General features: G+C 44.4%; 1 protein-coding gene across 9 annotated transcripts in view; it reads right to left on the bottom strand.

Moving 5' to 3' along the window:
- Positions 1-26,599, bottom strand: part of GLIS3 (GLIS family zinc finger 3) — a 608,428-nt gene that overhangs the window by 417,323 nt on the left and 164,506 nt on the right. For all 9 annotated transcript variants that reach the window (XM_049895332.1, XM_049895324.1, XM_049895326.1 and 6 more), the window contains 2 exons: positions 10,665-10,872; positions 1,037-2,138 (listed from right to left, as the gene is read on the bottom strand). In XM_049895332.1, the coding sequence (XP_049751289.1) occupies positions 1,037-2,138; positions 10,665-10,795 (1,233 nt within the window). In that variant the 5' untranslated portion in view covers positions 10,796-10,872. The remainder of the gene's footprint in view (positions 1-1,036; positions 2,139-10,664; positions 10,873-26,599) is intronic.

The raw sequence follows: 26,599 nt of genomic DNA, 5'->3' as shown, positions 1-26,599 counted from the left end.
CACATAACAACAGCAGCATGTTCAAGATTCAAGGCATACCTAGAATTCTCAGGTTTTTCTCTCTGAAGGAAATATTTCCCTCTCTCTAAACTAACATAAAACACGAGAGTCAAGTGAGCCATCTGAGATTGTGCAAAGCCACCCTCTGACCCCAGGGGTGATGACCTGCTTGTAAACACGGAAGGTTTCTGTTAGGTGTGAAATGGTTGGGAAATCACTTAAGGGTCATATTACTCAGAAACAGTACATTTTACCAAGAAACGGGAACATTTCCAGGATCCGAGCCGTGTAAAGGGAAGGTGGGGGTGAAAGAGACGCCGTGCCCCCTCCTTTCAACACCAAAGGCTCATCCTCACTGGGCTCTGTCTCCTTACACCTGCCCACAAAATCCCTTCTCCTTAAACCTAGGGGAGATCCCGCGAGGCTTTGCTCCTGTTGTGTACCCTGGGTGTTTTCACACTGGCTAGAAACTGCCAACCGAGCCTGCGACCCTGAAAGGCAATGCGCAGGCGTATGGATGCACTCAGCCGCTTTTTCACTATCCAGGTTGCTAAAGGGTGAGCTCCTTTCCAAATAGCAAAACACCCCTCTCTCCAACCCCAATATTTGTGTACTTCTTGGAGAGGAGGAAAAATCACCAAGCATTGGCTTTGGAAAAGAGCTAACGCGTGCTGGTAGTGCAGCGTGTGTGTCTTCTCCTGCACATCCCGGCGTATTTCAGAAATCCAAAGTTTGCGCATCTGTGTGCTAAGATTTACTTACAGTGTGGCAGCTCCATCTCCCCCCGCCGTGAGGGGTCATGTACCCCTGCAAAGATCATCTACAAGTGGAGAGAGACCGCACCCGCTAATATGTAAACAAACCTCCTCTTCCTCAGAGCTGAAGAGGAGTCAAACCTCATGAACAGCTAGAGCTGGGCATCCGAACTCCATCTGGGAAGAGCGCATCCCCTGATTTGGGGGCTGAGATTGGACAAATGCATGAAAAGCAAGCTGGACCTTCTCTGAACGCAGCCACATGGGCTTCGGAGACTCACCGTGCACTTGTTGGGCTTCTCCCCAGAGTGGACTCGCATGTGGATAAGCAGTTTATAGCGGGCGTTGAAGGGCTTGTACCTGCGCGGACAGCCAGCCCAGAAGCAGGTGAAGTCTTCTCCTTTCCGCTGGTCGATGTGGACCTTCTCGATGTGCCGCACAAGCTCCTCCTGCTGGTCATACAGGGCGCTGCAATCTATCCAGCGACAGCAGTGCTTGCCCCCCAGGTCATCCAGGTCCCCATCCTCCTCCAGGGCTGCCTGGGGGAGGGACAGCAGCTGGGCATGGGGGACCAGGTCTTGGTGGTGAAGGTGCGGGTGGGCATGGTAGGGTGGTGGGGGGCCTTGGGGTGGGGGTGGCAAAGGAGTGAGAGGGGGAGCAGAAGGCAGGTCCAGGGTGCTCCCCGGGAAGTCGTCCAGGCGCTCGGTCTTAAGCAGGCCAGCGGGCTGGCCATGCTGCACCACCATGTTGCCGACCAGGCCGGGCTGCAGCCCAGCGTGCTCCAGCTGCTGCATGCGTTCATACTCAGCCACATCGTCCTCCCCACAGGCTGGGAGCGCCAGGCCACCACTGGCCACCAGCAGGCTCTTCTGGCTGCTGGGAACGGAGCAGGGCTGGGGGATGCAGCTGCCGCGCACGCCCAGGAAGTGGCCGTAGACCTCAGGCTGTGGGGACATGTTAGCTGGGGAAGCCCTGGAGCCATTGATGTAGGCAACCAGGGACGTGGGCGAGGTGCGTATGATGGTGTTGAAGTCTATCCCGATGCCATCGGACAGCGGGGACAGGGATAGGGCCCTCTTCTTGGAGCGGGCCGAGTGGGACCTGGTGGAGGAATGCCGGGGACTCGGGTAGGGAGAGTGGCTATTCTCCACGCCAAAAAGGTAGGACGGTAATGAGTTAGAGACACTGCCACTGGACATGGCCGTCCCGGGGGGAAGGCCCAGGATGTCTCCTAGATCACTGCCGTTCTGAGAGCCGTGGTTGGAAGGAAGCGAAGGGAGAGTCCTGTAGCCATGGGACCACTCTTGTTTCACGCTCAAAGCTGAATGACTTTCTGTCAGACTCAAAGTCGTGGACGCCAAAGACTCACGTGAAATAAGGGACCTGGAACAGCAGCCACAAGGGGAAAAAGGAAAAAAAAAAGATAAACATTTTAGCAGGATATGGATTGCTTAAGAGCTAAAAGAACGTTGCATTGACAATCCCTTAAGTATTTCCCCTAATTACATTCTCCGCTAAACACACATTCTTTGGCTAAGATAAAACCCAAGGCTTTTAGTTCCAGGTAAATAACATCTTACCAAGAAGAACAATGAAGCCTAATGCTTGCTGGAATAATAAAACAAAAGAGCTATTGTTATAAATAATCTTAATACTTTAATGATAATAAATAGTCCTTGCTTTATTTTTAAATATTTTTTTAATGTAGGGGGAAACTCAGAGACCTGGGGATAATTTCAGATGTTTATCTCGCCAAACCAGGTAAGCAGGTACTTATTAAGCACCTACTGTGTGCCACATGCTATAATAAGCTTTGCAGGAAATGCCAGACTACACAAAGTCCCAGACTTCAAGTAAAATCTATTTGGTGAGGTAAAACATAAACCCATGCTTAACTTGAAAAAAAGAAATCTTCAAAGTCAAGGTAATCAGGGGACCTAATAATAATTTCATGACTTAGTTTCACTAATATTAAAGAATCCGGAAGAATTTTTGTTTTTAAAGAGAACAACTAATGCTGTCAGTACTCAGTCATTCTAGAAAATAGAAAAAAATGAAAATACAGCTACAACGTATAAGGAGTCTCTTGGAGATGCTACGAAAACCCTGGTGGCGCAGTGGTTAAGAGCTTGGTTGCTAACCAAAAGATGGGCAGTTCGAATCCACCAGCCTCTCCTTGGAAACTACGGGGCAATTCTACTCTGTCCTCTAGGGTCCCTGTCCTCTAAGAGTCGGGATCGACTTGACATCAGTAGGTTTGGTTTTTTTGGTTAGGGTAGTACTATCAATTAAGTACTTGATTACTAACAGAAAGGTTGGTGGTTCTAACCCACCCAGAGGCGCCTCAGAAGAACGCCCTGGCAATCTGCTTCTGAAAGGTCACACAGCTTTGAGAACCACATGGAGCAATTCTGCTGTGCACACAGGAGGTCGTCATGCGTCGGGACCGGCTCAGCAGCAAGGTGCATAATAAATAAGGAAGTAACAAACTGAACTCGGTCATATTTGGAATTACACATGTGGGCTGTACGAGGTTTACACGGCACTCGCCCGTCTTGGGATTTCGGTGAGCTCTTGTCCCTAAATGGGACAAGCTTTGGGCCAAGAGCAGATCATTGGCTTCAAAGAAAAAAAATTTTTTTTTTCCCCAAATCATCTCGTGCTCTTCTCACCCTTTAAAAATCATGCTTTCATGTCACGAGATGTTATCTGCAAATCAAAACGGTTTGTAATGTAGCTCCGGTCTCTTTAAAATGCATTGTATTTCACTATGACATGGTTACCTTACAAAGAATTGAAAAGAAAGGCCAAGTCCCTTAGATGGAAAAGTTATCACAAAGAAGCTAGACATAACTCACTGTGCTTCCTGACCCAGACATGGAAAATATCTGGAACACGTGGCTTACTGCGTTGCTGTCTACAAGATCATTTTCTGACAAAAATTAATCAAAACATTATACAAAATTCACGTCTCCTGAAAATGAACACGGTTACTATCCCCAGCTGTTTAACAGCAACCTGTGGCAGAGGAGCTGGGGGAAGTAAGAGAGAGACAGTCTCATCTTCCTCCTCTTCACAGAAAGGAACCAAGGAATGGGCGTTTCTTACAAGCTTGAGATAATAGTAAGAAGACATCTCAGCTCTGAAACGTACAGCATGAGGTAGCAACACCATGATCAACGTGGAGTTTCCATCGAGTTAAGGAATGTTTCCCGGTGACAAACACGGCAGGTATTTATGTCCAGTTACCCCTGACACGGACTTTCCTTTCCTTGGTACACATCCTCATATTTAGGCTGACGCCCTTTTGCAAGCCCCAAGGGGGTTTCTGAGCCATCTCTTTTTAGTTCCCTTGGACATTTCCAGTTATTTTCCCCCCACATTGGCAGCACGTGGCTCCCCCCTCAGAGTCAAGTTTAGGCTTCTGGTGACTGGACCGCAAGGACCTTTGGGTCCCTTCCCCACAAAGACCAAGGGATTGCTTTCTGCTCCCAGCTAATCAGTGGTCCTAGCATAGGTGAGGCAGAGACAAGAGACTCTGCTTCCCCTCTGAGCTTGAGAAGGTCTGTCTTGAGGACACAAAGAGCGGAGCTTTCCCAAGCCTGGGGGCTGAGTGGACACCTATGTGGCACTGTTGTATTTGCCTGGTCACTGTCATGTGGGAGTAATTCAGGTTTGTAAGCAGTGAATAACAGCCTCTGATACTATATCCACCTTGATCTAGAAAACACATTCCAGTTTTTCTCTCCACCTTTGCCTATTTTGCTTGTGGTAATTACATTACTTGGTTGAGGATGGCCTATAGTGAAACACATTCACTTGTTCCCCTGTGGAGAGATGCTTCTCATTTTCCTCAAACCACACCTAAACCCACTTCCTGTCAAGTCAATTCCAGCTCATGGCAACCCCAGGTGTGTCAGAGTAGAACTGTGCTCCGTAGGGTTTTCAATGGCTGATTTTTCAAAACTAGATCACCAGGCTTGTCTTCCAAGGTGCCTCTGAGCGAACTCTAACCTCCAACCTTTGGGTTGGCGGTTGGCAGCTGAGTGTGTTAACCCCGAGCGTGTTAACCACTTGCCCTACCAAAGGACTCCATCTACTGTCTGTGCTGTGCCTTAAGGGTAGCTAGCTTCAGGCATCTGTGTGTTATCTTCCTCAATAAAATCCAAAGCCCTCCAAGAGAAAGGCTTTCTTTCTACTTCCCCAGCATCCACCCTCAGAGCATCAGATACACACAGGCACTCAAAAAACTGCCGACTAAGAAAGTGAATAAATCATCAATTAATATGAAATGATGACTAACCATCATTTACAGCTTTCTGAGGATGATCCCTCTATGCTATCTCACTTGATACAACCACTGAGGTACGCCAAACAGCTTTTTCCACTACCTCTATTTTACAGAGAATAAATCCCGTGGTTCTGTGAAATTCCTCTCAGTGACACCAAATTTAAAAAAGAAGAGCACCAAAGTCCTCCTGGAAGTACAACTGAAGCAGCCTCTGATACAGGCAGCTACCTTGCTGGATCACACCTGACGTCTGCTGTCCTCCCTACCTCACACCGCACAGTCCCCGCAGTCCCCGCAGTCTGCTTGGTTAAGAGACCTGGTGCGACAGGTTTCAACTCACACAGGTTAGGAATGGAACCCAAATGTTCTGATCTCTTTCTGCAAAACTATGTCGAATGGCTAGGAAAGGTTCCAAAGGACTGTCATCTGGAACCCCTGCTGCTAAGCACCTGGGCCCTTGAGAAAGGGTGACAAGGAGCTGTGCTTCCAAAGGCATACTGAGAACAACTTCCATCTCCCTGCGTGCATCTGACCCAAGGGTGTCATTTCTGGGGGCGGGCTAATTTGGAAGTACACGTGAAAGGAAAGGAGAGACAGCTCAAAACAGACCCAGTATGAAAAACTCAGAAACGGCGGGCAGAAGTCTAGGGTGCTGGTAAGGCAAGAATCAAGTCACTCTCACTGGGCCACAAGAGGTCTAATGAGCAAGTAGAATTACTTGGTTCAATGCCAAGCTCGGAAGACATGCTGAACGCAGATCACATGGAACTCCCAAACCAAGGCGAAACCAGCGATGTGCAGACCCACATTTACAGACTCGATCCAAAACAGCATGAATTATCATCCTGAAATAAACTGATACAATTAAATGCCCAGAAATAAAAGACTGAGGAAAATTTGTTCTTACTTATATGTTTTTATTAATAAAATAGAACCTTGGGCAGCAAGAAGCCATTATCTGATTGATGCCTGAGAAGACTTTTATTACAGGAAAAAGTGCCCATAGTATATTAACTGAAAAAGTAGATTATAAAACTATGTAGGTTATTACTGATCTGGTAGAAAGGAAGACGTGTTTATGATGCATCTGTATGAGCATAAAGAGAAGGCTGGGCATCAGAAGTCCACCCAAGGTTGTCTCCAGGGGTCAGAACTCAAGATGACTTTCATTTGTCGCCTTGTGTTTTCCTATTTCCCACATTTTTCTATGTTGCTGTCGTTAGTTACCGTTGAGTCGATTCCGACTCATGGCGACCCCATGTATGTCAGAGTATAACTGCTCCATGGGGTTTTCAATGGCTGTGGCCTTCTGGAAGCAGATCACCAGGCCTGCCTTCTGAGATGCCTTCAGGTAGGTTCAAACTACCAACCTTCTGGCTAGTAGTCAAGCACTTAACCATCTGCACCACCCAGGGATACATTTTCTATAATGATAAAGAATCACATAGGTAATCAAGAAAAACAAATAATTAAAAATATATATATATTTATATAACACATTTAAAAAATGGGCAAAAGATATGAACAGACACTTCACTAAAGAAGACATTCAGGTAGCTAACAGATACATGAGGAAATGCTCACAATCACTAGCCATTAGAGAAATGCAAATCAAAACTACAATGAGATTTCATCTCACTCCAACCAGGCTGGCATTAATCCAAAAAACACGAAAGAATAAATGTTGGAGAGACTGGAACACTTACACACTGCTGGTGGGAATGTGAAATGGTACAACCACTTTGGAAATCGATTTGGTGCATCCTTAAAAAGCTAGAAATAGAACTACCATACGATCCAGCAATCCCACTCCTTGGAATAGATCCTAGAGAAATAGGAGCCTTTACACGAACAGATATATGCACACCCATGTTTATTGCAGCACTGTTTACAATAGCAAAAACATGGAAGCAACCAAGGTGCCCATCAATGGATGAATGGATAAATAAATTATGGTGTATTCACACAATGGAATACTACACATGGATAAAGAACAGTGAGGAATTTGTGAAACATTTCATAACATGGAGGAATCTGGAAGGCATTATGCTGAGTGAAATTAGTCAGTTGCAAAAGGACAAATACTGTATAAGACCACTATTATAAGAACTTGAGAAATAGTTTAAACAGAGAAGAAAATATTCTTTGATAGTTATGAGAGGGGGAGGGAGGGAGGATGGGAGAAGGGTATTCACTAATTAGACAGTAGATAAGAACCACTTTAGGTGACAGGAAAGACAACACACAATACAGGAGAGGTCAGCACAACTGGACTAAAGCAAAAGCAAAGAAGTCTCCTGAATAAACTGAATGCTTCGAAGGCAAGCATCACAGGGGCAGGGGTCTGGGGACCATGGTTTCAGGGGACATCTAAGTCAACTGGCATAATAAAATCTATTAAGAAAACATTCTGCATCCCACTTTGGAGAGTGGTATCTGGGGTCTTAAACGCTAGCAAGCAAGCAGCCATCTAATATGCATCAATGAGTCTCAACCCACCTGGATCAAAGGAAAATGAAGAACACCAAGGACGAAAGGTAATTACAAGCCCAAGAGACAGAAAGGGCCACATAAACCAGAGACTACACCAGCTTGAGACCAGAAGAACTAGATGGTGCCCAGCTACAACCGATGAGTGCCTTGACAGGGAACACAACAGAGAACCCCTGAGGGAGCAGGGTAGCAGTGGGATGCAGACCACAAATTCTTGTAAAAGACCAGACTTAATGGTCGGATTGAGACTAGAGGGACTCCAGTGGTCACGGCCCCCAGACCTTCTGTTGGCCCAGGACAGGAGCCATTCCCAAAGCCAACTCTTCACACAGGGATTGGGCTGGACAATGGGTTGAAAAGGGATGCTGGTGAGGAGTGAGCTTCTTGGATCAGGTGGACACTTGAGACTATGTTGGCATCTCCTGCCTGGAGAGGAGATGAGAGGGTAGAGGGCGTTAGAAGCTGGCGAAATAGACACGAAAAGAGAGTAGAGGGAGGGAGCAGGCTGTCTCATTAGGGGGAGAGCAACTGGGGGTATGTAGCAAGGTGTATATAAGTTTTTGTGTGAGAGACTGACTTGATTTGTAAACTTTCACTTAAAGCACAATAAAAATTTATATACATACATATACCTATACATGAATACAATTCTTTTCCCTGCAGCCAACACAGTAAGGCTTCGCACAGGGTGGCCATCTCAGATTGAAGAGTTCAGGTCCCCTCTCCGGCTCCAATGCCCACCCCGCTGCCCTCAGTGGATAAAACACAAAGCAGACTCTCTGTTCATCTTCCCTTTATCTCCTGACAGCAGAATGCCCTCAAGTCGAGCTGCTGTATCTTATCCTCTCTCTCCTCTGATGGACACACAAACCAACTGAAAGATCACATACAAATGCAACCTTTCCAGATTGCTAAAAGAAAGTTCCAGACTTCACCAAGCCACTTCTCAACTCCTGTTTCTTTGCTCACCCTGCAAAAAGAAACTATTTCCATAGAAAGACTCTCAGAATGCAGTCGAAAACACCTGACAGTGCATCTTGTAGATGTTGTCTTTTAAGAATATAAAATTATGCTAAGGAATCAAATACGCCAGAAAACCCTGCAATAATGACCCTTCCCTGGCCGATCCCCTGAACGGGACCGCGTCAGGTATATGCTCGAGCAGCCTGTGCCAGGCCTACTGTCAGCTTCTCCATTAATTATGTCTCTCTGCCTTCAAGGCATGGGCTGGAATTACCACAGACGGGAAGCCGAAGCTTCCCGATGACACCTCCCCATGAGCACTGTTAATTTTACATGCAACACTCAGCAAGTCTGAGGAGTCCCTCAAGGCATAATCATCAATGGGAAAATGACAGCAGCTTCCCATCACAAAAAGTCTCTGGTGGAAAACAAGTTTCCACCTCATAAAAAAATATTGGCATTACAAAAAAAAAAAATTCCAGGGCTACAGTTTCAGAGTCTCAAACAGCAGCTAGGAGGGCAATGCCAAGACACAAGAAGGAAAAAGAAGGGCAGGAAGGGAAGAGCGAGAAAGGAGAAAGAGAAGAAATGAGATTCCAGAAATGCAAGACCGCTCAGAGCCACCCCAGCCCTCCAAAGATGAGGAGCAGAGGTCCAGAGAGGTAAAATCCCTCTGCATGGTCACAGCTACAGCAGAACCACAGCTGTTGCTGTGTGACATCGGGTCAAGTAGAACTGCCCCATAGGGGTTCCTAGACTGTAATCTTTACGGAAGCAGACTGTCAGGTCTTTCTCCTGGGAGCTGCCGGTGGGTTCAAACCACCGACCCTAATAGCCGAGTGCTTAACCACTGAGCCATCAGGGCTCCTTAGAACCAGGGCTAAGATGCAAAAACTTTGGGTTGTGTTTTTTCAAGAAGACAAATTCTGGAAGATGAAATAATTCATTTCACACCTGAAAACAGACATTACATACTACAGAGTATTTTGGCTTATGCCCCCTCTAATAACAATTTTGACAGAGAGAAAAATTTGTCTGAGGGGGTGATTTCCCTATTCTATTCAAATGTCACTCACAGAGATAGAGACATAGAGATAGAGACAAAGGGAGACCTGGTGGTGCAATGATTAAGCACACAACTGCTAACCGAATGGTCAGTGGTTCAAACCCACCAGCCACTCCACAGGCGGAAGACCTGATGATCTGCTCCTGTAAAGATTACTGCCCGGGAAACCCTATGGGGCAGTTCTGCTCTGCCCTGTAGGATCACCATGAGCTGGAATTGACTCGACAGCACATGACATCCACAACATGGTATCTACTTTTTCTGGTACCTGGTCAAGCATGGTCTTGAATTGTTATGTAATTCCTACCCGAAAGTGTGCCTTCCCAGACACATCCTGAGTTCCTGAGGCTCCTGATTTCTCTCTTTACTTTCTCTCCTATCTCCCTAAGCTCTGACCATTGTATTATGCAGACAGCAGCCAAAACTAGTTGCTGCTGAGTCAACTCCAACTCCTGGTGACCCCACGTGTATCAGAATAGAACTGTGTGCTCCGCGGGGTTTTCGATGGCTGCGTTTTCAGAAGTAGATTGTCAGGCCTTTCTTCTGAGGCAGCTCCAGGTGGACTCAAACCTCCAGCCTTTCAGTTAGCAGCCAAGTACATGACTCATTTGCATGAGCCAGGGACTCTGATGCAGACAGGAAGTACTTAATAAGTACTTAGGTAGATGGGTGGGTGGACAGAAGAAACAAACCATAAAGCAGCCTGGGCATGCTACAACGTATACACTGAAAACCTCACAGGTAAGAGAGGTATATGGAACATCGCTATTTTCTAGACCACAACATGACATGCTTCACCAGGAGGTGACAAAGGTACACACTGGGCTTTGTTCCCTCAGGCCCAAGATCCATATTGAGGTCATCTCGCTCATACGGAAAGACAGCAGTTATAACATCATTCCTTCCAATTCAGATGACAGTGTTGTATGTACTTGGTTTTCATACATGTTTTCCTACAAAGCTTAGATTGAAGGAGGTACATGCATGCACGCTTGTGTGTGTGTGTGTGCGCACGTGTGCGTGTTCAGGAACAGAAAACACTCACTCATGGGGTGTGATTATACCATAAAGAAGGAAAAAAAAAATAACGCGAGACCTGGTATCTGAAGGAGGTATATTCAGGCTGGCTGCGTTCACTGCCCTCTGTAAGCTAGGACTGAGCGGGCTGCATACTGTAGAGACCTGGCTTGCTGGAGGTGAAATGGGTCCCAGTCGCTGAACCATCATGGGGCTGCTGGTGACCACTAGATTGTTGCAGCTGCTTTTTCCAATGGACTTGCACTGAGGCCCAAAGCCAAGAGCCCCTAAAAACAAATGAATCAGGTTAGCTTCTGTGCCCCTTACATCAGACATCAGTAAACACATACATGTCCACACTTACATCTGGACCCGTCTTTAGAGCCAGTCCTTGGATCACCATTTTTCGCAGTATTGGTGATACCAAAGGGCTTCGTGGAATTCCAATGAACAAGCTATCATGCTACAGTAGAAACTACCCCATAATCACCGCTCATACAAAATGTGCTTCTATTTTGCTGCGTCCAGGTGGAAGTGCCCAGTCATATTAAAAATATTTTCTAATCTCCTTACCTAAAGGGTTAAGGTAGGAAGGAGATGGGATTACCTATATCAAACCAAGTTTTTCCTGGAATAGCTAGTCTCTTGGGTCACCCTGCAAGTGAAGCTGGCATTGCTGATAAAAACCTGCTCAACTGGTTGTCTTCATTCCCAACCTGGCCTTCCAAAAAGTCTCTTTAAAAGGATATGGTCTGGCTGTGATTCTGAAACCTTGAGTTCTCATCTTCGTTCCAATACATTGTCATGGGACATATACCCAATTAGAAAACAAACCAGGAAGACAGGGTTCTATGCAAAACCCACATTCTAAAAGCAACATGGTAGCCAAATTCGACATAAATGTTTCATTTTCATTAGTCACAATCTTCCAGTTTAGTGAAATTTGGGACATACTCAAAAAGGGATAAAAAAAAAAAAAAAAAAACCCACAAGAATCTGTGTCAGTTACAAAGTGAAAAGCAAGGATGAGAGAGGCTAACAAAGTTATGACTCGTTTATAAAAACAATCACCCTGGTCTACTCATGCTAAGCATTTTTTCTACATGGATGTGCTTTTACAAACATTTTTTGCAAACTACCTGGTCAGGGCTCCATGACTACCCAGTCTGTTTCCATTTCTAAAAAAATGAAAATAACTATGAGCTCAGTTTAGGCTCTGACATTTTCTCACCAAATTCCCCATTTACCTCATTGAAATATTTGGGATCAAAGGAGGTGGAAAAGCGTCACTGAGACTTTCCTGAGTCCCAGGGGGTACAATTTTCTTTTTTTTTTTTTCCCCCAGAATTAAATAAATAGCCAAAAAGTGCCTTTACTTGTCAACTTTTCTGACACTCTCTTCCAAGAGCCCACAAAACCAAGGCATAAATAAGACCTCAGAGTCATTAGCAAGCTCGCATCGGGGAAATCGCTTCTCAAAAAGGCCGGTACAGTCACAATGGCAGGGACCCTGCTTAAGTCCAACCCCCATGGGAAACCAAAATCCAAGTGGTAATTGACTTGTCCAAGGTCACAAAGGGATTTAATGACAGAGCAGAAACATTCTACCAGGGTGTGTGTACATGGTACCTGTGGACTGAAGCTAAGGTGCTACAATGCTTGGTTTCTTTCTTGGACACTTCCCATCATCAACCCCAAGGGTAATTTCTCTCTGATTTTTTTTTCCCAGATGCACAAGGCAGAACCTCCCTTCTCCCCCACCCGCTGCAGCTTACATCTGCTCTATCTTCTTGTGACTTGAAAATGAGTTATAGATGTTCTCTCTGTTTTCATTAAACTCATAAGCATTGTACCATCGAGACTTCATCTTGACACCAAGAATGCTGGGTACATTTTTACGTAATGCATCATAAACCCAGCATCTTTAGAAACCCGAGAGCTACATACCACTTGCTTTTCAAACCAGCTGTCCGTTGAATCAGTTCTGACTCATGGTAAGCCCATGTGTGTCAGGGTAGAACCGGGCTCCACGGGGTTTTCAATGGCTGATTTTTTTTTTTCTTGGAAGTAGATGACCAGGTTTTTTTTCTGAAGCACCTGTGTGTGGACTCGAACTGCCAACCTTTCAGTTAGCAGCCATACTCACTAACTGCACCATCCACAGACTCCCTTTTCACCGTGGATAAAGGCAGTGTGACAGCTCATAGCCTAGTCCATTATATTGTCGTGTGCTGTCGAGTTGATTCTGACTCATAGTGACCCCATGACAGCGTTGAATTTCCCCATAGGGTTTCCTAGGCTATAATCTTTACGGGAGCAGATCGCCAGATCTTTCCTCCTGAAGAGCCACTGGGTGGGTTCCAACTGTCAACCTTTTGGATGGAAGCCAAGCACTTAACCATTGCATCTCCAGGGCTCCAGTACATAAAACTCCTGAATTCTTTCATCTTGTTCTATCGCTACCAGTCATCACTATTAAAATCAACCACGACTGTTAAATATTCTGTCAAATTTAATGTCATAGATTCATTTATGGAATTCAATCATTTCACACCAGTTTCCTCCTCAATAAAAAGGTATTAGTATCTACCTCTAAACCAGAGGCATATTAGCACCTGGAACAGCACACCCAAGAAATACCACTTGATGGCAAAGCGTATCAGTACCTTCTGTTATCAAGCTAAAGATGCCTTCGATTATGAGATGTACCTTCTTTTCTGTTCTAGTAAGAACATGCGCTGCTGATTACACCAGTGCACGGTGTCCAGATTTCAGAGATGCCGAGATATACAAACAGGCATATCTTAGAAATGATGGAATTCCAGTACCATAGCTCGAAAGAGTTCTTGTAATTCTTGTCTTGTCCGTGTTCTTCTCTTCTTGGTACTCTCTTACCTGTCTATCTAGCAAGTACCTGCACATCTTTTAGGACTGGATTCAAAGGTCACCTCCTCTATCACCCATGCCCTCCCCCCCCCCCACTGCCCCACCGCCTGCTGGGTCCAGACCAGTTGCTGTCGAGTTAACTCCAACTCATGGCGCCCCATGTGTGTCAGAGTAGAATTGTGCTCTGTATGGTTTTTAACAGCTGATTTTGCAGAAGTAGATATCAGGCCTTCTTCCAAGGTGCCTCTGGGTGGGCTTGAACCCTCAATCTTTAAGTTAGCAGCCAAGCATATGAACCATTTGCGCCACCCAAACACTGCTGCCTCCTGGGTAGATGTGAGCAATTCCTCCTTCTGTTGCCCCATCACCCTGTATGACCCATCTGCTTCAGCACCTAGAACACTGCAGGGAACTGAACTGCTTCCATGCCTGGCACCCCGCCCCTCCACCCGGAGCTTTGTGAAAACAATGCCCTTGAGAAGACAACGCACCTCTTTCCTCAGCACCTAGTCCAGGCCCGGCACACAGCACACAATAAAGTCTGTCCAATGAAGTCAAGAATGAATGCATGAGAATCAATGATCACCGCAGCACCAGTCACAGTAGCCAAAAGGTGGGAAGAACCTAAATGTCCATTAAGAATGAATGGATGACCAATGTGTGGCATATCCATACAATGGAATATTATTCAGCCACAAAGAGAACTGAAGTCCTGATACATGCTACAGCATGGACAAACCTAGAAAACATCATGCTGAGTGAAACAGACACAAAAGGACAAATATTGTATGATCCCACTTATATGAAATAGCTAGAACAGGCAAATGCACAGAGATCAAAGTTTATTAGTGGTTCCCAGGGGTGGGAGTGAGGAGGAAGTGGGGAGTCATCGGTTAGGGGCATTAAGCTTCTGCTAAGGGTGATGGGAAACTTTAGAAACAGATAGTTGTGATGGTCACACATGATAAACGTAATTAATGTCACCCAATGGTTTTTTTTTAATGGTACACATGCAAGATGCTGAAACAGCAAACGTTTTGTCTATGTGTATGTATACAACATAAAAAAGACAGTTATAAGTAAATATTAAATTCCGATAAATTACTTCCATTGAAACCCTCCTTGTCTTCTTGATTGAAACACAGTGCCATTTTTTCAAAAACCTCCAACTAAGCTAGTGCTTTGATGCTCCTTACAGCCCTGATTACTAGGGCACGACAGATGATGAAGTTAGTCAAGGAGTAATTATAAATTCATTTTCCCCGGCCAGAAGCTTACAGTGGCCAAGGCTGCCTCTGTAATCCTCCAGCCTGGATCCGTACATTTCTATCCCTGTAATAAAGGCTAATTTTCCCTCCCCAGTGTCTCCATCAGGTCACTCCCTTCTCCCAAATTCACCACCTACTTTGACATCATCCGCCCACAGTGTTACACACTGAACTGTGTCTCCTAAAAGATGTGTTGAAGTCCTAGTCCCTACACCTGTGAATATGGCTCTGTTTGGAACCAGTTTTCTTGCGTCATGTTCATGAGGCCATGCTGGAGTAACGTGGCTCCTAAACCTAGTCCCTTCTGAGTGGTGTCTTTTAGAGGGGAATACAGACACACAGACACACACGGGGGAAGACAGACACCATTAGGCAACACAGGCAGATGGGCCTGCAAGCCCAGGAATGCTAAGAATTGCTGGCAACTACTAGAAGCTGGGAGCCCTGGTGGCGCAGTGGTTAAAGCACTTGGCTGCTAACTGTAAGGTTGGTGGTTCAAATTCACCAGCCACTCTGCCGGAGAAACATGTGGTAGTCTGCTTCCGTAAAGATTACAGCTTTGGAAACTGTACGGGGCAGTTCTAGTCTGTCCTATAGGGTCGCTATGAGTCAGAATCTACTCGATGGCAGTGGGTTTGGGTTTACTAGAAGCTGAAGAGACAAAGGACTGCCTCCCCTATGTCCATGCCCTGAATTTGGACTTCTAGTCTCCATAACTGTGAAACAACATATTTCTGACTTTAAAGCCCCCCACTTTGTGGTGTTTTGTCATGGCGGCCTAGGAGACCAAGCCGGCTTCTAACAGATATCACCTATGCTTACAGTGTGAGGATAAACGGTGAATTCCTGGGGAACGTGTGATGTCTGTGGCACAACTATGAGAATGTTCTGGAAAAATGGCCTCATTGGTCTCACAAGTGAAGGCAAACAATGGTTTGACCAGGAGCCACTGTGCTCAATGCAACCACCTAACTCCTTAAAATTTTTTTCATCATGCCAGGCGTACGAAACACCTGCAAATGCCTCAGAATCACGCAGTGCTCGAGAGTGTGGGCTCCAGAGACAGCCTGCCTGTGACCCCTCCTGTTAATTGTGTGACTTGGGGACACTGCTTAACATCTCTGTGTCTATGTCTTCTCGTCTATAGAATAAGAATAAAAATAGCACCACCCCAAAAGGTCACTGTGCATCTAGTAATAATAACACACATGAAGAACTCAGTACATTGCCAACTCACAGTAGGTACTCAGTGAACGGAAGCCGCTGTTATCGTTGTTACTGTTATCATTATCTGCCTTCTCTTGCTTCTTTTTCCCACTTTCTTTCCTGAAGAAGGTGAACAGTTCTGTATAATTCCTTGCATAAAACAATATAATAAAATGATGCTATTTAATTCTCTACCCATTTCCAATGTTCTTTTTGCTTTGAGCCTGAAGCCAATTTTTTTTTTTTTTAAACCAGGTGTCATCACAGATAGAAGAAAAAGGCTTCAACTGGCCAAGCTGGAATGTTCCTTGGCTTATCATTCTCTGAAAACAAACTGTATAACTTTTCTAAACTACCAGATGTGCCAACTGCCTGGGCACTGGTTTTCATTTTGAAATACCGCTTATTTTTAGAGACTGCATTTTTTTTTTTGAATGTGTTTACTGCTCAGTTGAGGATCGGGGAAGATGGCATTCGGAGCACCATGTAGTTTCTAGCCAAAATCACTGCATGCTGGTGGGAGTGCAAGTGCTTTGCATTTTTGAGTTTCTGAACAGATAGATCATCTGAGCGGGGTGGTGTTTTTAATTAACGTCATCATTAGTTAACAGGGCTCTCTTGAAGTCAAATGGTCCTTTATGTCGCAATTATTCCTGCTGAGGCTGCATCCTTCAGAAATACTTATGTTCATCTATGGCTCTTCTAAAACTGACATAGATATCAAACCAAAACCACCATGAATCCACCCAGAAGCTTTTCCTCAGAGGAAAGGCCTGGCAATCTGTTTCCAGGAAATCAGCCATTGGAAACCCTGTGGAGCACAGTTCTACTCTGACACACATGGAGTCGCCGTGAGTCAGAGTCAACTCAGCAACAATTGGTTATCCATCCATTCACCCATCTATCTCTATAGAAGCTGATTATTTTTATTGTTTTATTGTTATTATTGTTGTTGTAAGCTTTTCTCTGCCAAAGTAGGACGAATAACAGGGTGTGAGTGGCTCAGGAAGCCCTGTGGTTTCCTCCTGGGGCCGAACCTGCCCAGAGAGAGGCACAGCTCTCTGCTCTTCCACGGGGTCAGCCTTTCACAGGACACTTGTCCCAGCAGAGCCACCTGCACTGGGTAAGGCAGTCAGCAGGGCTGTTGGGCTCTCACACAAAGCTCTGCCTTCCAACATATCCTCTATCTGGAAAAAAGGGACCTTCTGGTAGGAAAGAAAGGTACTCTTTATCGGGAACCCCCTCACAGGCGCCAACATTATATTAGGAATTATGGCATATAAATTTCATCTCTACGGTTTATTAGTTTAGCATATATCAAAGCATTGTCTAGGATGCAGCTGTTCTCTCTTATTCAGGATTAACTGTATTGATATTTTAAATTTAAAAGTAATATATACTTATGTGTGTGTGTGTGCTAGTGCGCAGTGGTTAAGTGCTTGGCTGCCAGCCAAAGAGTTGGAGGTTCGAACCCACCAGTTGCTCTGTGGGAGAAAGATGTGGCAGTCTGCTTCCATAAAGATTACAGCCTTGGAAACCCTATGGGGTAGTCTTACTCTGTCCTATAGGGTCGCTATGAGTCAGGATGACTTAACAGCATCAGGGATTTGGGGGGGGAGGGGGATTTGCGCTATAAAAAGCAAGCAATGCAGAAGAGTGTGAAGGAAAAGCTCATAATCCTGTCCCTCATGAATGCATCACGGCAACACGCAAGCCACCGCAGTACAACAAACTGACAAACGTGTGCTGGACCACCCCCGAAGAGAATCAATTCCAACAGCTGAGGCTGTATCCTTCCACATCCTTCTCTCAGTTCATACAAACATGAACACGTATAATTCTAAAAGCAGATGTGAGTCAGACACACATCATGCCCTATATTCTTAAGAGAATCATCAGATACTCCTGCACTGACTAAGAGCAATGTCTCTAAACTAATAGAGGCAGTCTCCGACTTATGACGTATTCGAGTTACAATGAACCACACTTATGATCGCCCACTTTTTTTTTTTTGGTACATCTTATCATTAGTAATGGAGTCCTGGTGGCACAGTGGGTAAGAACTTGGCTGTAAACCAAAAGGTGGGCAGTTCGAATCCACCAGTCGCTCCCTGGAAACCCCATGGGGCAGTTCTATTCTGTCCTATAGGGTCACGATGAGTTGGAATCAACTCAACAGCACCGTGTTTGGTTTTGGTTTTTATTGTTAGCAATGTGTACTACATAAAATATTGCAGCAAGTGATTTGCTGATGTTATCATTTTCATGCCAACCCACAAAGACAAATAAAGAATGGATTTATAAAGATATTGATAATAAAAGGCAATAATAATGAAAATTAAAAAATAAAAGAAGGTATTCAACTTAAGTCAGAACCATCTTGCTACAGAGTAGTCATCTGAACAGAACCCCGCCATTGGTCAGGGACTTCCTGTACTGAAATAGTTAACACATTTAACATTCTAATGCACATATTTATTTTCCTGTGATAAGGAAGCATTTAAAAAAAAAAAAACTGTGTTGCCTTCAAGTCATTTCTGACTCATAGCGACCCTATAGGACAGAGCAGAACTGCTCCAAAGGGTTTCAAGAAGCAGCTGGTGGATTTGAACTTCTGACCTTTTGGCTAGCAGTGGAGCTGTTAACCATTCTGTCACCAGGGCTCCTGCAGAACCATTAAGAGCCCATTAGTAACGAGGTACCTGACCTTGGACAAAGCACAGCACCAATCTGACCCATTCTCTTCTCTAAAACGGGATAAGAATCAAGTAGATGAGAGAACTTTGAGAAGTATATGCTTTTCACTGTACAAGGGACAGGTACTACCAGCTGCTGACAAGTCAGCTCCAACTCATGGTGATCCGATGTGTGGATGTGTGTCAGAGCAGAACTGTACTCCATAGGGTTTTCAATGGTGGATTTTTCAAATGTAGATTGCCAGGGCTTTCTTCCAAGGCACCTCTGAGAAGATTCGAACCACCAACCTTCCAGTTAGCAGCTGAGCATGTTAACCATTTGCACCACCCAGGGATTCCTGGGTAAGATTGAGGATTTTATAATTGGTTGATAAAGATTTAGGAGATAAAGTCAAAAAAGAGGGGGGGGGGCTTCATATTAAGACTGTTCTGTGAGTCCATTCTAAAAGTAAGCTGCTTTGTCCCAGCCATTAAGCAGCCCAAATCTGGACGCAGATGGATGGCAATTCCCAGGAATCATGCAATCAATCCCCCACCACTCTGCCCGCAGGAGTCCTGTTGGTCAAATCTACCATGTTTATCCCACAAAGAAGAATGTACTCTCACACCAACACTCTTCCAGCCGAGTCAGCAGGCAGGAATGCCGACCACAAAGTATGGAATCACCAGCATTACTCACTTGGTGTCATCCCTGTATTGGAGGAGTCACACTTATGCTCTGAGAGATCAAAAAATATCATATTCCTTTCTGTGTCTTTTAGTGCCCTGGATTCCTGTACAAAGACACCCGAGCTTCCTCCCCACCACTATGGCACTCCTGAGAAGCTATTATTAAGAATACACAGCTCCAGGCCACCTCATGAAGACGGGAAGATGAATTAAACAATACCCCTCCGACAAAGTTAATATTCTAAAGTTCCATCGGTCAGCTATTGTACATCAATTATCAACTAATTAGCAGAGACTGTTTGTGCTGATCCTTCCATTCGCTCTTGTAATGATTTGCCAAGTTAACTGAAAGTGGCTACGCTCCTCAGAGGCTCTCAGAAGATAGCAAGAGCATTAAATAAAGTTCACCAACAATTAGCCTAAAAAACCAAAGAGAAAATGTAAGCACATTCTACTGCCTTGTCCCTCGACAAATTTTCTAACAATCCTGTGGGACCAAAGCAGATACAAACATCAGATAAGCAAACCATGACTCTGAAAAACGGTAATACTAGTACAGGTACCACTTAGCAATTTATCGCTCACGGGTCGTATTCACGTATTGGGTCCTGGCTCTGTGCTACAGGATCTGCTCCAGGGACTACAGGTGACAGAGATGAGTCAGGCAATTCTTTTCTTCCAATCTCATTTAACAGGCTAAGACCCAGGCTTAGATGCTGAACTAATCTGTGAAAATACATGACTTCAAGGTGAAATGATTATCGGTAGGCTATACAAAGGGGACTTCCATAAATATAAGATGACAGGAAGGGAGGAAGGAAACCCACTTCAATGGGAGAAAGCTGCATCAGTTTCCCAGAGGACTACAGCAGCAGGTCTTATTTACTGAGCAATACAGGGAGTGTTAGGCTATAGGCTAGAAGGAGTCCTGGTGGCCCAATAGTTAAGCGCTCTGCTGCTAACCAAAAGGTTGACAGTTAAAACCCACGGGAGAAAGATGTCTCAGTCTGCTTCCATAAAGATTTACAGCCTTGGAAATCCTAGAGGACAGTTCTATCCCGTCCTGCAGGATCACAGTGAGTCAGAATCGACGGCAATGGGTTTGGTTTTCTTTTTTACCTATAGGCTTGGAGCCCTGGGTTGTGCAAATGGTGAAAGCACTCAGCTGCTAACCAAGAGGTTGGAGTTTTGAGTCCCCCCAGAGGCACCTCAGAAGAGAGGCTTGGTGATCTACTTCTGAAAAATTAACCTTGAAACCCCCATGGAGCACAGTTCTACTCTGACACACATGGGGTCGCCTTGAGTCTGAGTCAACTCAACAACAACAGACGTAGCTGCTGCTTGAATTCTCCTTGGCTTCTAGTCCTCTGTGGAAGCCTAAGTTCCTTGGGATTATGCCTCTGAGGAGGGCAGGAGAAGGGGAGAGAAGTGAAACTAGTGACATCTGGGGAGGAACAGCAGTCTGACAGTTGTCTACGTAGTGAAGGACCAGTGACCTCTTCTCTGGCAGCTCCCAGGGACAGCAGGACCCCTAAATGTCCTGGGGTTCCCAGCTCTAGCACAGATTCCTGTGCCCAAGCTATGCACAGAAGCCCCAGATTTCTAGAGACTATGTGGGCTTGGTGAGCAGGCATCTCAGCAGTAACCTCATAGATCAAGAACCAGAAAAGCCTCTTGGAACATGTTGCTCTGTACAAAGACCCTAGAAACTTGTCATACCTTGGCAGGGCATCAGGGAACCCTAAGCAACAATGATCAAGGTTAAATTTCCTGCTAACCAGAAAAATGGGGTCCTGGAGTCTGATTTGTTTTGATTTAAAGGAAATAATTTTTTTTTTTTTTTTGTATACTTGAATTGGTAGAGTAAGCCACGCCAACTACAGAATTACTTTAAATTGGGGGGGGGGGGAGGCTGAAATATCTCTTCTTTGGCTCAAGCAACCTGTCATTGTATAAATTTAACCAAACTTTCAGAATATAAAAATAAAATTCCAACATCACTAATCTACACACACAGGCAATTGGACCAGGACTTATATACTATAGATTCCCTTCTGTTGCCTTTATCTAACGCTGTTTTTTTTTAACTCATTAGAGACGTGAAGTGATTTAAGCACCTCTGTAAACAGGACTGGAACGTGAGTTGGCATTAACTAAATGTGAATGTCTTACCTCTACACCCTGCGGGGGCATGTCAGACATTATCACAAGCAACAACTCCTAGCTGACAGTATCTGAGGGGTCCCTGAGCAGTGCAAATGGTTAATGCGTTCAGCTGCTGACTGAAATGTTGAAAGTTCAAGTTCAACTAAAGGTGCTTCAGAAGAAAGGCCTGGCAATCTACTTCCCCAGGATCAGCCACTGAACCCTATGGAGCACAGTTCTCTGACACACACAGAGCCACCCTGAGTCAGCGTTGATATGACAGCAACTGGTATAGAATACCCGAAGGTGGGTCAAACAACAAGTAAAAAATATCGTCTCTGGACCCAAGTGCTGGGCTGAGGGCTGTGGGGACCATGGTCAAGGAGAACATCTAGCTTAACTGGCATAACATAGTTTATAAAGAGAACATTCTACATTCTACTTTGGTGAGTCACATCTGGGGTCTTAAAAGCATGTGAGCGGCCATCTAGGATATTCCACTGGTCTTACCTCTGTGGGAGCAAGGGAGAATGAAGAAAACGAAAGACACAAGGGAAAGATTAGTCCAAAGAACTAATGGACCACATCTACCACAGCCTCCACCAGACTGAGTCCAGCATAACTAAGTGGTGCCTGCTACCACCACTGACTGCTCTGACAGGGATCACAATAGAGGGTCCCGGACAGAGCTGGAGGAAAATGTAGAACAAAATTCTAACTCACACAAAAACAGCAGGCTTACCGGTCTGACAGAGACTGGAGAAACCCTGAGAGTATGGCCCCTGGACATCCTTATAGCTCAGTAATGAAGTCACTCCTGAGGTTTACCCTTCAGCCAAAGATTAGACAGGCTCATAAAACAAAGGGAGACTAAAGGGGCACACCAGCTCAGGGGCAAGGACTAGAAGGCATGAGGGCACAGGAAAGCTGGTAATAGGGAACTCAAGGTCAAGAAGGGAGAGTGTTGACATGTCGTGGGGTTGTTAACCAATGTCATAAAACAGTATGTGTACTGTTTAATGAGAAGCTAGTTTGTTCTGTAAACCTTCATCTAAAGTACAATAAACAAAATAAAAATAATTACTTTAAAACAAACAAATAAAAAAATCACCTCCAACCCAAATCCTTTCCCATGAAAGCAAAAAAGCCATCATAATACAGACTGATACACCTAGGAAAAATCTAAACGGAGTTGTGCTTACGTTCCCCTAAAGTAATACTTTTTTTTTTTTTTTTAAGGAGTAGTAGTTATGTACCTGAGTCTGAATGTTATAGTTGAGAATAAATAGGAATAAAAAGTTGAAAGCTCATCTCCTGAATAACATACAAACATTGAGCACATGAGTACAAAGAACCCATCATGAGCAACGTTAGATCTCATGGCTTCCAAAGTCAACGGGAAGGAGAGAAATCATCTCCAATTCTCGAACGGTCAATTAGGTAGAGTCCTTAACTTGGTGGTTAGAGTAACTCTTCTGACTGCTCCAGGTGAACCAAATTATAAACTCTGCCAGGCTTTGCTCTCCTCTTTGTTCTAAACATTCCACAACAAAACAAAAATAACTCCAAAAGGCAGAAGTCTTGCTTTAATCTTCTTCTTCTATGATGAAAGAACGTGAACCTTGAAACAAAACTACAGTTTGGAATAAAATATTACAATCAGCCCCTGTAAGTCACTGGCCAATATTAGCTCCTTAGTACAGGCAGAAAAAAATATGAGGAAATTGCTAAAATATTTTCTAGAAGGAAGATTGTTTAGACATTAACCTTAGTTAGGTCATTCTGACCCTAAACTCTGAGAACAGAGCTGCCGTAACTTGCTTTCAGGCCTAACCTGTATGACATTTAAGCCTATAGAAATAGGCATTTCCGGAATCACCACACTTTGAGAAACCAAAAGAATGTTTTGTTGTTGTTTTTTGTACTTCAGATGAAAGTTTACAGAATAAACTAGCTTCTCATTAAACAGTTAGTACACATATTGTTTTACGACACTGGTTAACAACCCCATGACATGTCAACAATTTCCCTTCTCGACCTTGGGTTCCCTATTATCAGCTTTCTTGTCCCCTCCTGCCTTCTAGTCCTTACCCCTGAGCTGCTGTGCCCCTTTAGTCTCATTTTGTTTTATGGGCCTGTCCAATATTTGGCTGAACGGTGAACCTCAGGAGTGACTCCATTGCTGAGCTGAAAGGGTGTCCAGGGGCCATACTCTCAGGGTTTCTCCTGTCTCTGTCAGGCCAGCAAGTCTGGTCTTTCTTTTTGAGTTAGAATTTTGTTTTACATTTTTCTTCAGCTTTGTGCAGGACCCTCTATTGCGATCCCTGTCAGAGCAGTCAGTGGTGGTAGCTGGGCACCATCTAGTTGTACTGTACTGGACTTAGTCTGGTGGAGGTCATGGTAGTTGCGGTTCATTAGGTCACTGGACTAATCTTTCCCTTGTGTCTTTCATTTTCTTCATTCTTCCTTGCTCCTGAAGAAGTGAGACCAGTGGAGTATCCTGGATGGCCCAGATGTATGTTTTAAAGCTGAAGGACTACCGAGAAAAATCACTGTGGCCAGATTTCACACAAATCCCCCTTGACTTTCTTCTCTCTCATGGCTATTGAATATGAGTTAACAAAACCTACCTTCTGAAACACTCATCTTGTGAAATAGTCAGGAAAAATAAATAAAGGGAGGCATCTTTTCTTCTTCTTCTTCCATCAAGCACATTGAACTATCTATCATGAAACCCTTTAACTGTTCAGAAGAGATTTTGCTCCGTGTTTCGAATTCTAGGACCCAGCCAGTGAGAAAGAAAAGGGAACCAACAACTTCATCCTTCCTGTTTAAGTACAGTGAGCACCTTTGTTTGGCAAGATTTTTCCCACTAGCTTCTTTCAAAAATGTGTCAATCAGAGTGGTTTGGGGGAGGGTGGGAAGATATGGCATCAGGGATAGTTGTTATTGTACCTCAAGGGAGAAGGTAAGGGGATGGGGACTGAGAAACCGTGCCCCATAAATGTCCCTCTGTCACCTGACACCAGCAGCACGAGGAATTCTAGAAATACCTCTGTCCCAGGGAGGAAAGAATACAGTCCACAAGAAGTTTGAAAAGACATATAATTCAGCTCGACCAACTTGTTTTTTGACACGTAGCCTTGAAAAGAACAATTTTTTACCTCAGAAACTTGGCAAAGGCAAACTGATTTTTTGATAAGTTATAGCACGTATTTCACTAAATGTATGAAGAGAGAAGGAGGGGGGGAAAGCCAGGTATCTGAAGACAGGGAGGTTGTCAAGTCTCTCTTTTCTGTGTCATTTTTGTTTAGTCGGTCAAACGAAAATTCAAAACCATATAATTAGATGGTTGTTTATACATGATTAAGCATGAGCTCACTGGGCTTCACATGCCAAAAAGTCAGAGATGTGGTTAAGGGCAAGAAGGAACTATTAATAAAAGGAAATAAAGCTGTAATACATTTTTCACTTATGAATAAAAATAATTCAAAGGTCTGTACATGGAAAAAAAAAAGAGAGAAAAGTCAACCATGAGTAGGGGCAAAGAACCAGATAATTTTATAAATGGTAAGAATTCATGAGATAGAAAACATAAGCCACTTGTACAAAAAACAAAAAAAAGCTTTTTCCCCCTCTATGATTCAAATCCCACTTTTGCTTCTCGTAAACTTAACTCACAATAAGAGCATAACAAAACTTACCTGTATTATATTTCTTTAGAACTGTTCTGGGAAATATTTAAGCAAGAACGTGTTGTTCACTTAAAAGAATGACTTGTTCTTCCCAGGAAGCATCACCAGTAACCCTCACTTCAGAAAGGCAAGGCCCCCAGACATTTTACACAACTGCAGAATTTTTCTTCCTAAAAGGAAGTGAGCCTATTGAAAGCAAAGTCAGGTGGAACTTTTCTAGATCCCCCAGAGAAACCCTGGTCTTAGATTGGGACTCTGAAGAGTGGTGAGCCAACTACCCATAGAGGTCTAACTATCATCTCCAAGCTGTGGATGAGGTCAGCGGGCAAATCCCTGAGATGACAGAGAGAATGAACTGATCCAGGATCAGCCTACTTACTCCGCCGTTAGGTAAGGTTTTCAAACCACTATTGCAACCTCCCCCACTGGCAAAACACACCAATACAGGTTACCTCAGGGTGTCACACAAGCCAATGCACAAGGACCCCCAGAGATGGTTCAATGGTGGGTGTTATTTTCTATAACCAACCATTTAGGTAGCTGATGCCTTGACTAGTACACCTTAGCCTACATCTGCTGGGACGTTATCATAGAGAAAAGCCAACTGATTATAAAGACACAGTCTTAGACCAGAAAATGGGTCCAACCCATCATAAATCTGACATGCAGTCCTTAAGACTGGGGCTAAAATGAATCTAATAATGTTCAAAACATCCATAATTCCTGAGAAGCAGAAACACTGACTTTTATAGCCTGATTCTGAGAGAAAGGTCAGTCTCCAAACCACACCAACTCCCAATCTGTCTGAGGAACAGTCCAATTTCAATCTCCCTCTCCCCGTGTGTGTGTGTGTGTGTGTGTGTGTGTGTGTGTGTGTGTGTGTGTCTGTTTGGCTGTCTCTCTCCTCTCTCACTCTCTCTCCTTCCCCCTCTGAGTGTGTATGTGTGTGTGCGTCTCAATCATTCTCTCTCAACAAGAGTACCAACCAGTTCTCACTTCCAGAGCAACCTTCAATCATGTGCATACTTGTCCACTGAAATGTACACAGAATATACATCATTTAAGCCTGCATGATAAATTACAAAATGCAGAAACTCCTAAAAAGCTCGTTTCCAAGAAACAAGGTGATCACGATCACTGGCCATTAGAGAAATGCAAATCAAAGCTGCAATGAGATTTCATCTCACTCCAACAAGGCTGGCATTAATCCAAAAAACACAAAATAATAAATGTTGGAGAGGCTGTGAAAAGACTGGAACACTTATACACTGCTGGTAGGAATGTAAAATGGTACAACCACTTTGGAAATCGATTTGGAGCTTCCTTAAAAAGTTAGAAATAGAACTACCATACGATCCAGCAATCCCACTCCTTGGAATATATCCTAGAGAAATAAGAGCCTTTACATGAACAGATATATGCACACCCACGTTCATTACAGCACTGTTT

This window comes from Elephas maximus, chromosome 9, assembly GCF_024166365.1.
Source record: "Elephas maximus indicus isolate mEleMax1 chromosome 9, mEleMax1 primary haplotype, whole genome shotgun sequence".
NCBI classification, from domain to species: Eukaryota; Metazoa; Chordata; class Mammalia; order Proboscidea; family Elephantidae; genus Elephas; species Elephas maximus.
This window is presented reverse-complemented; position numbering and strand designations above follow the sequence as displayed.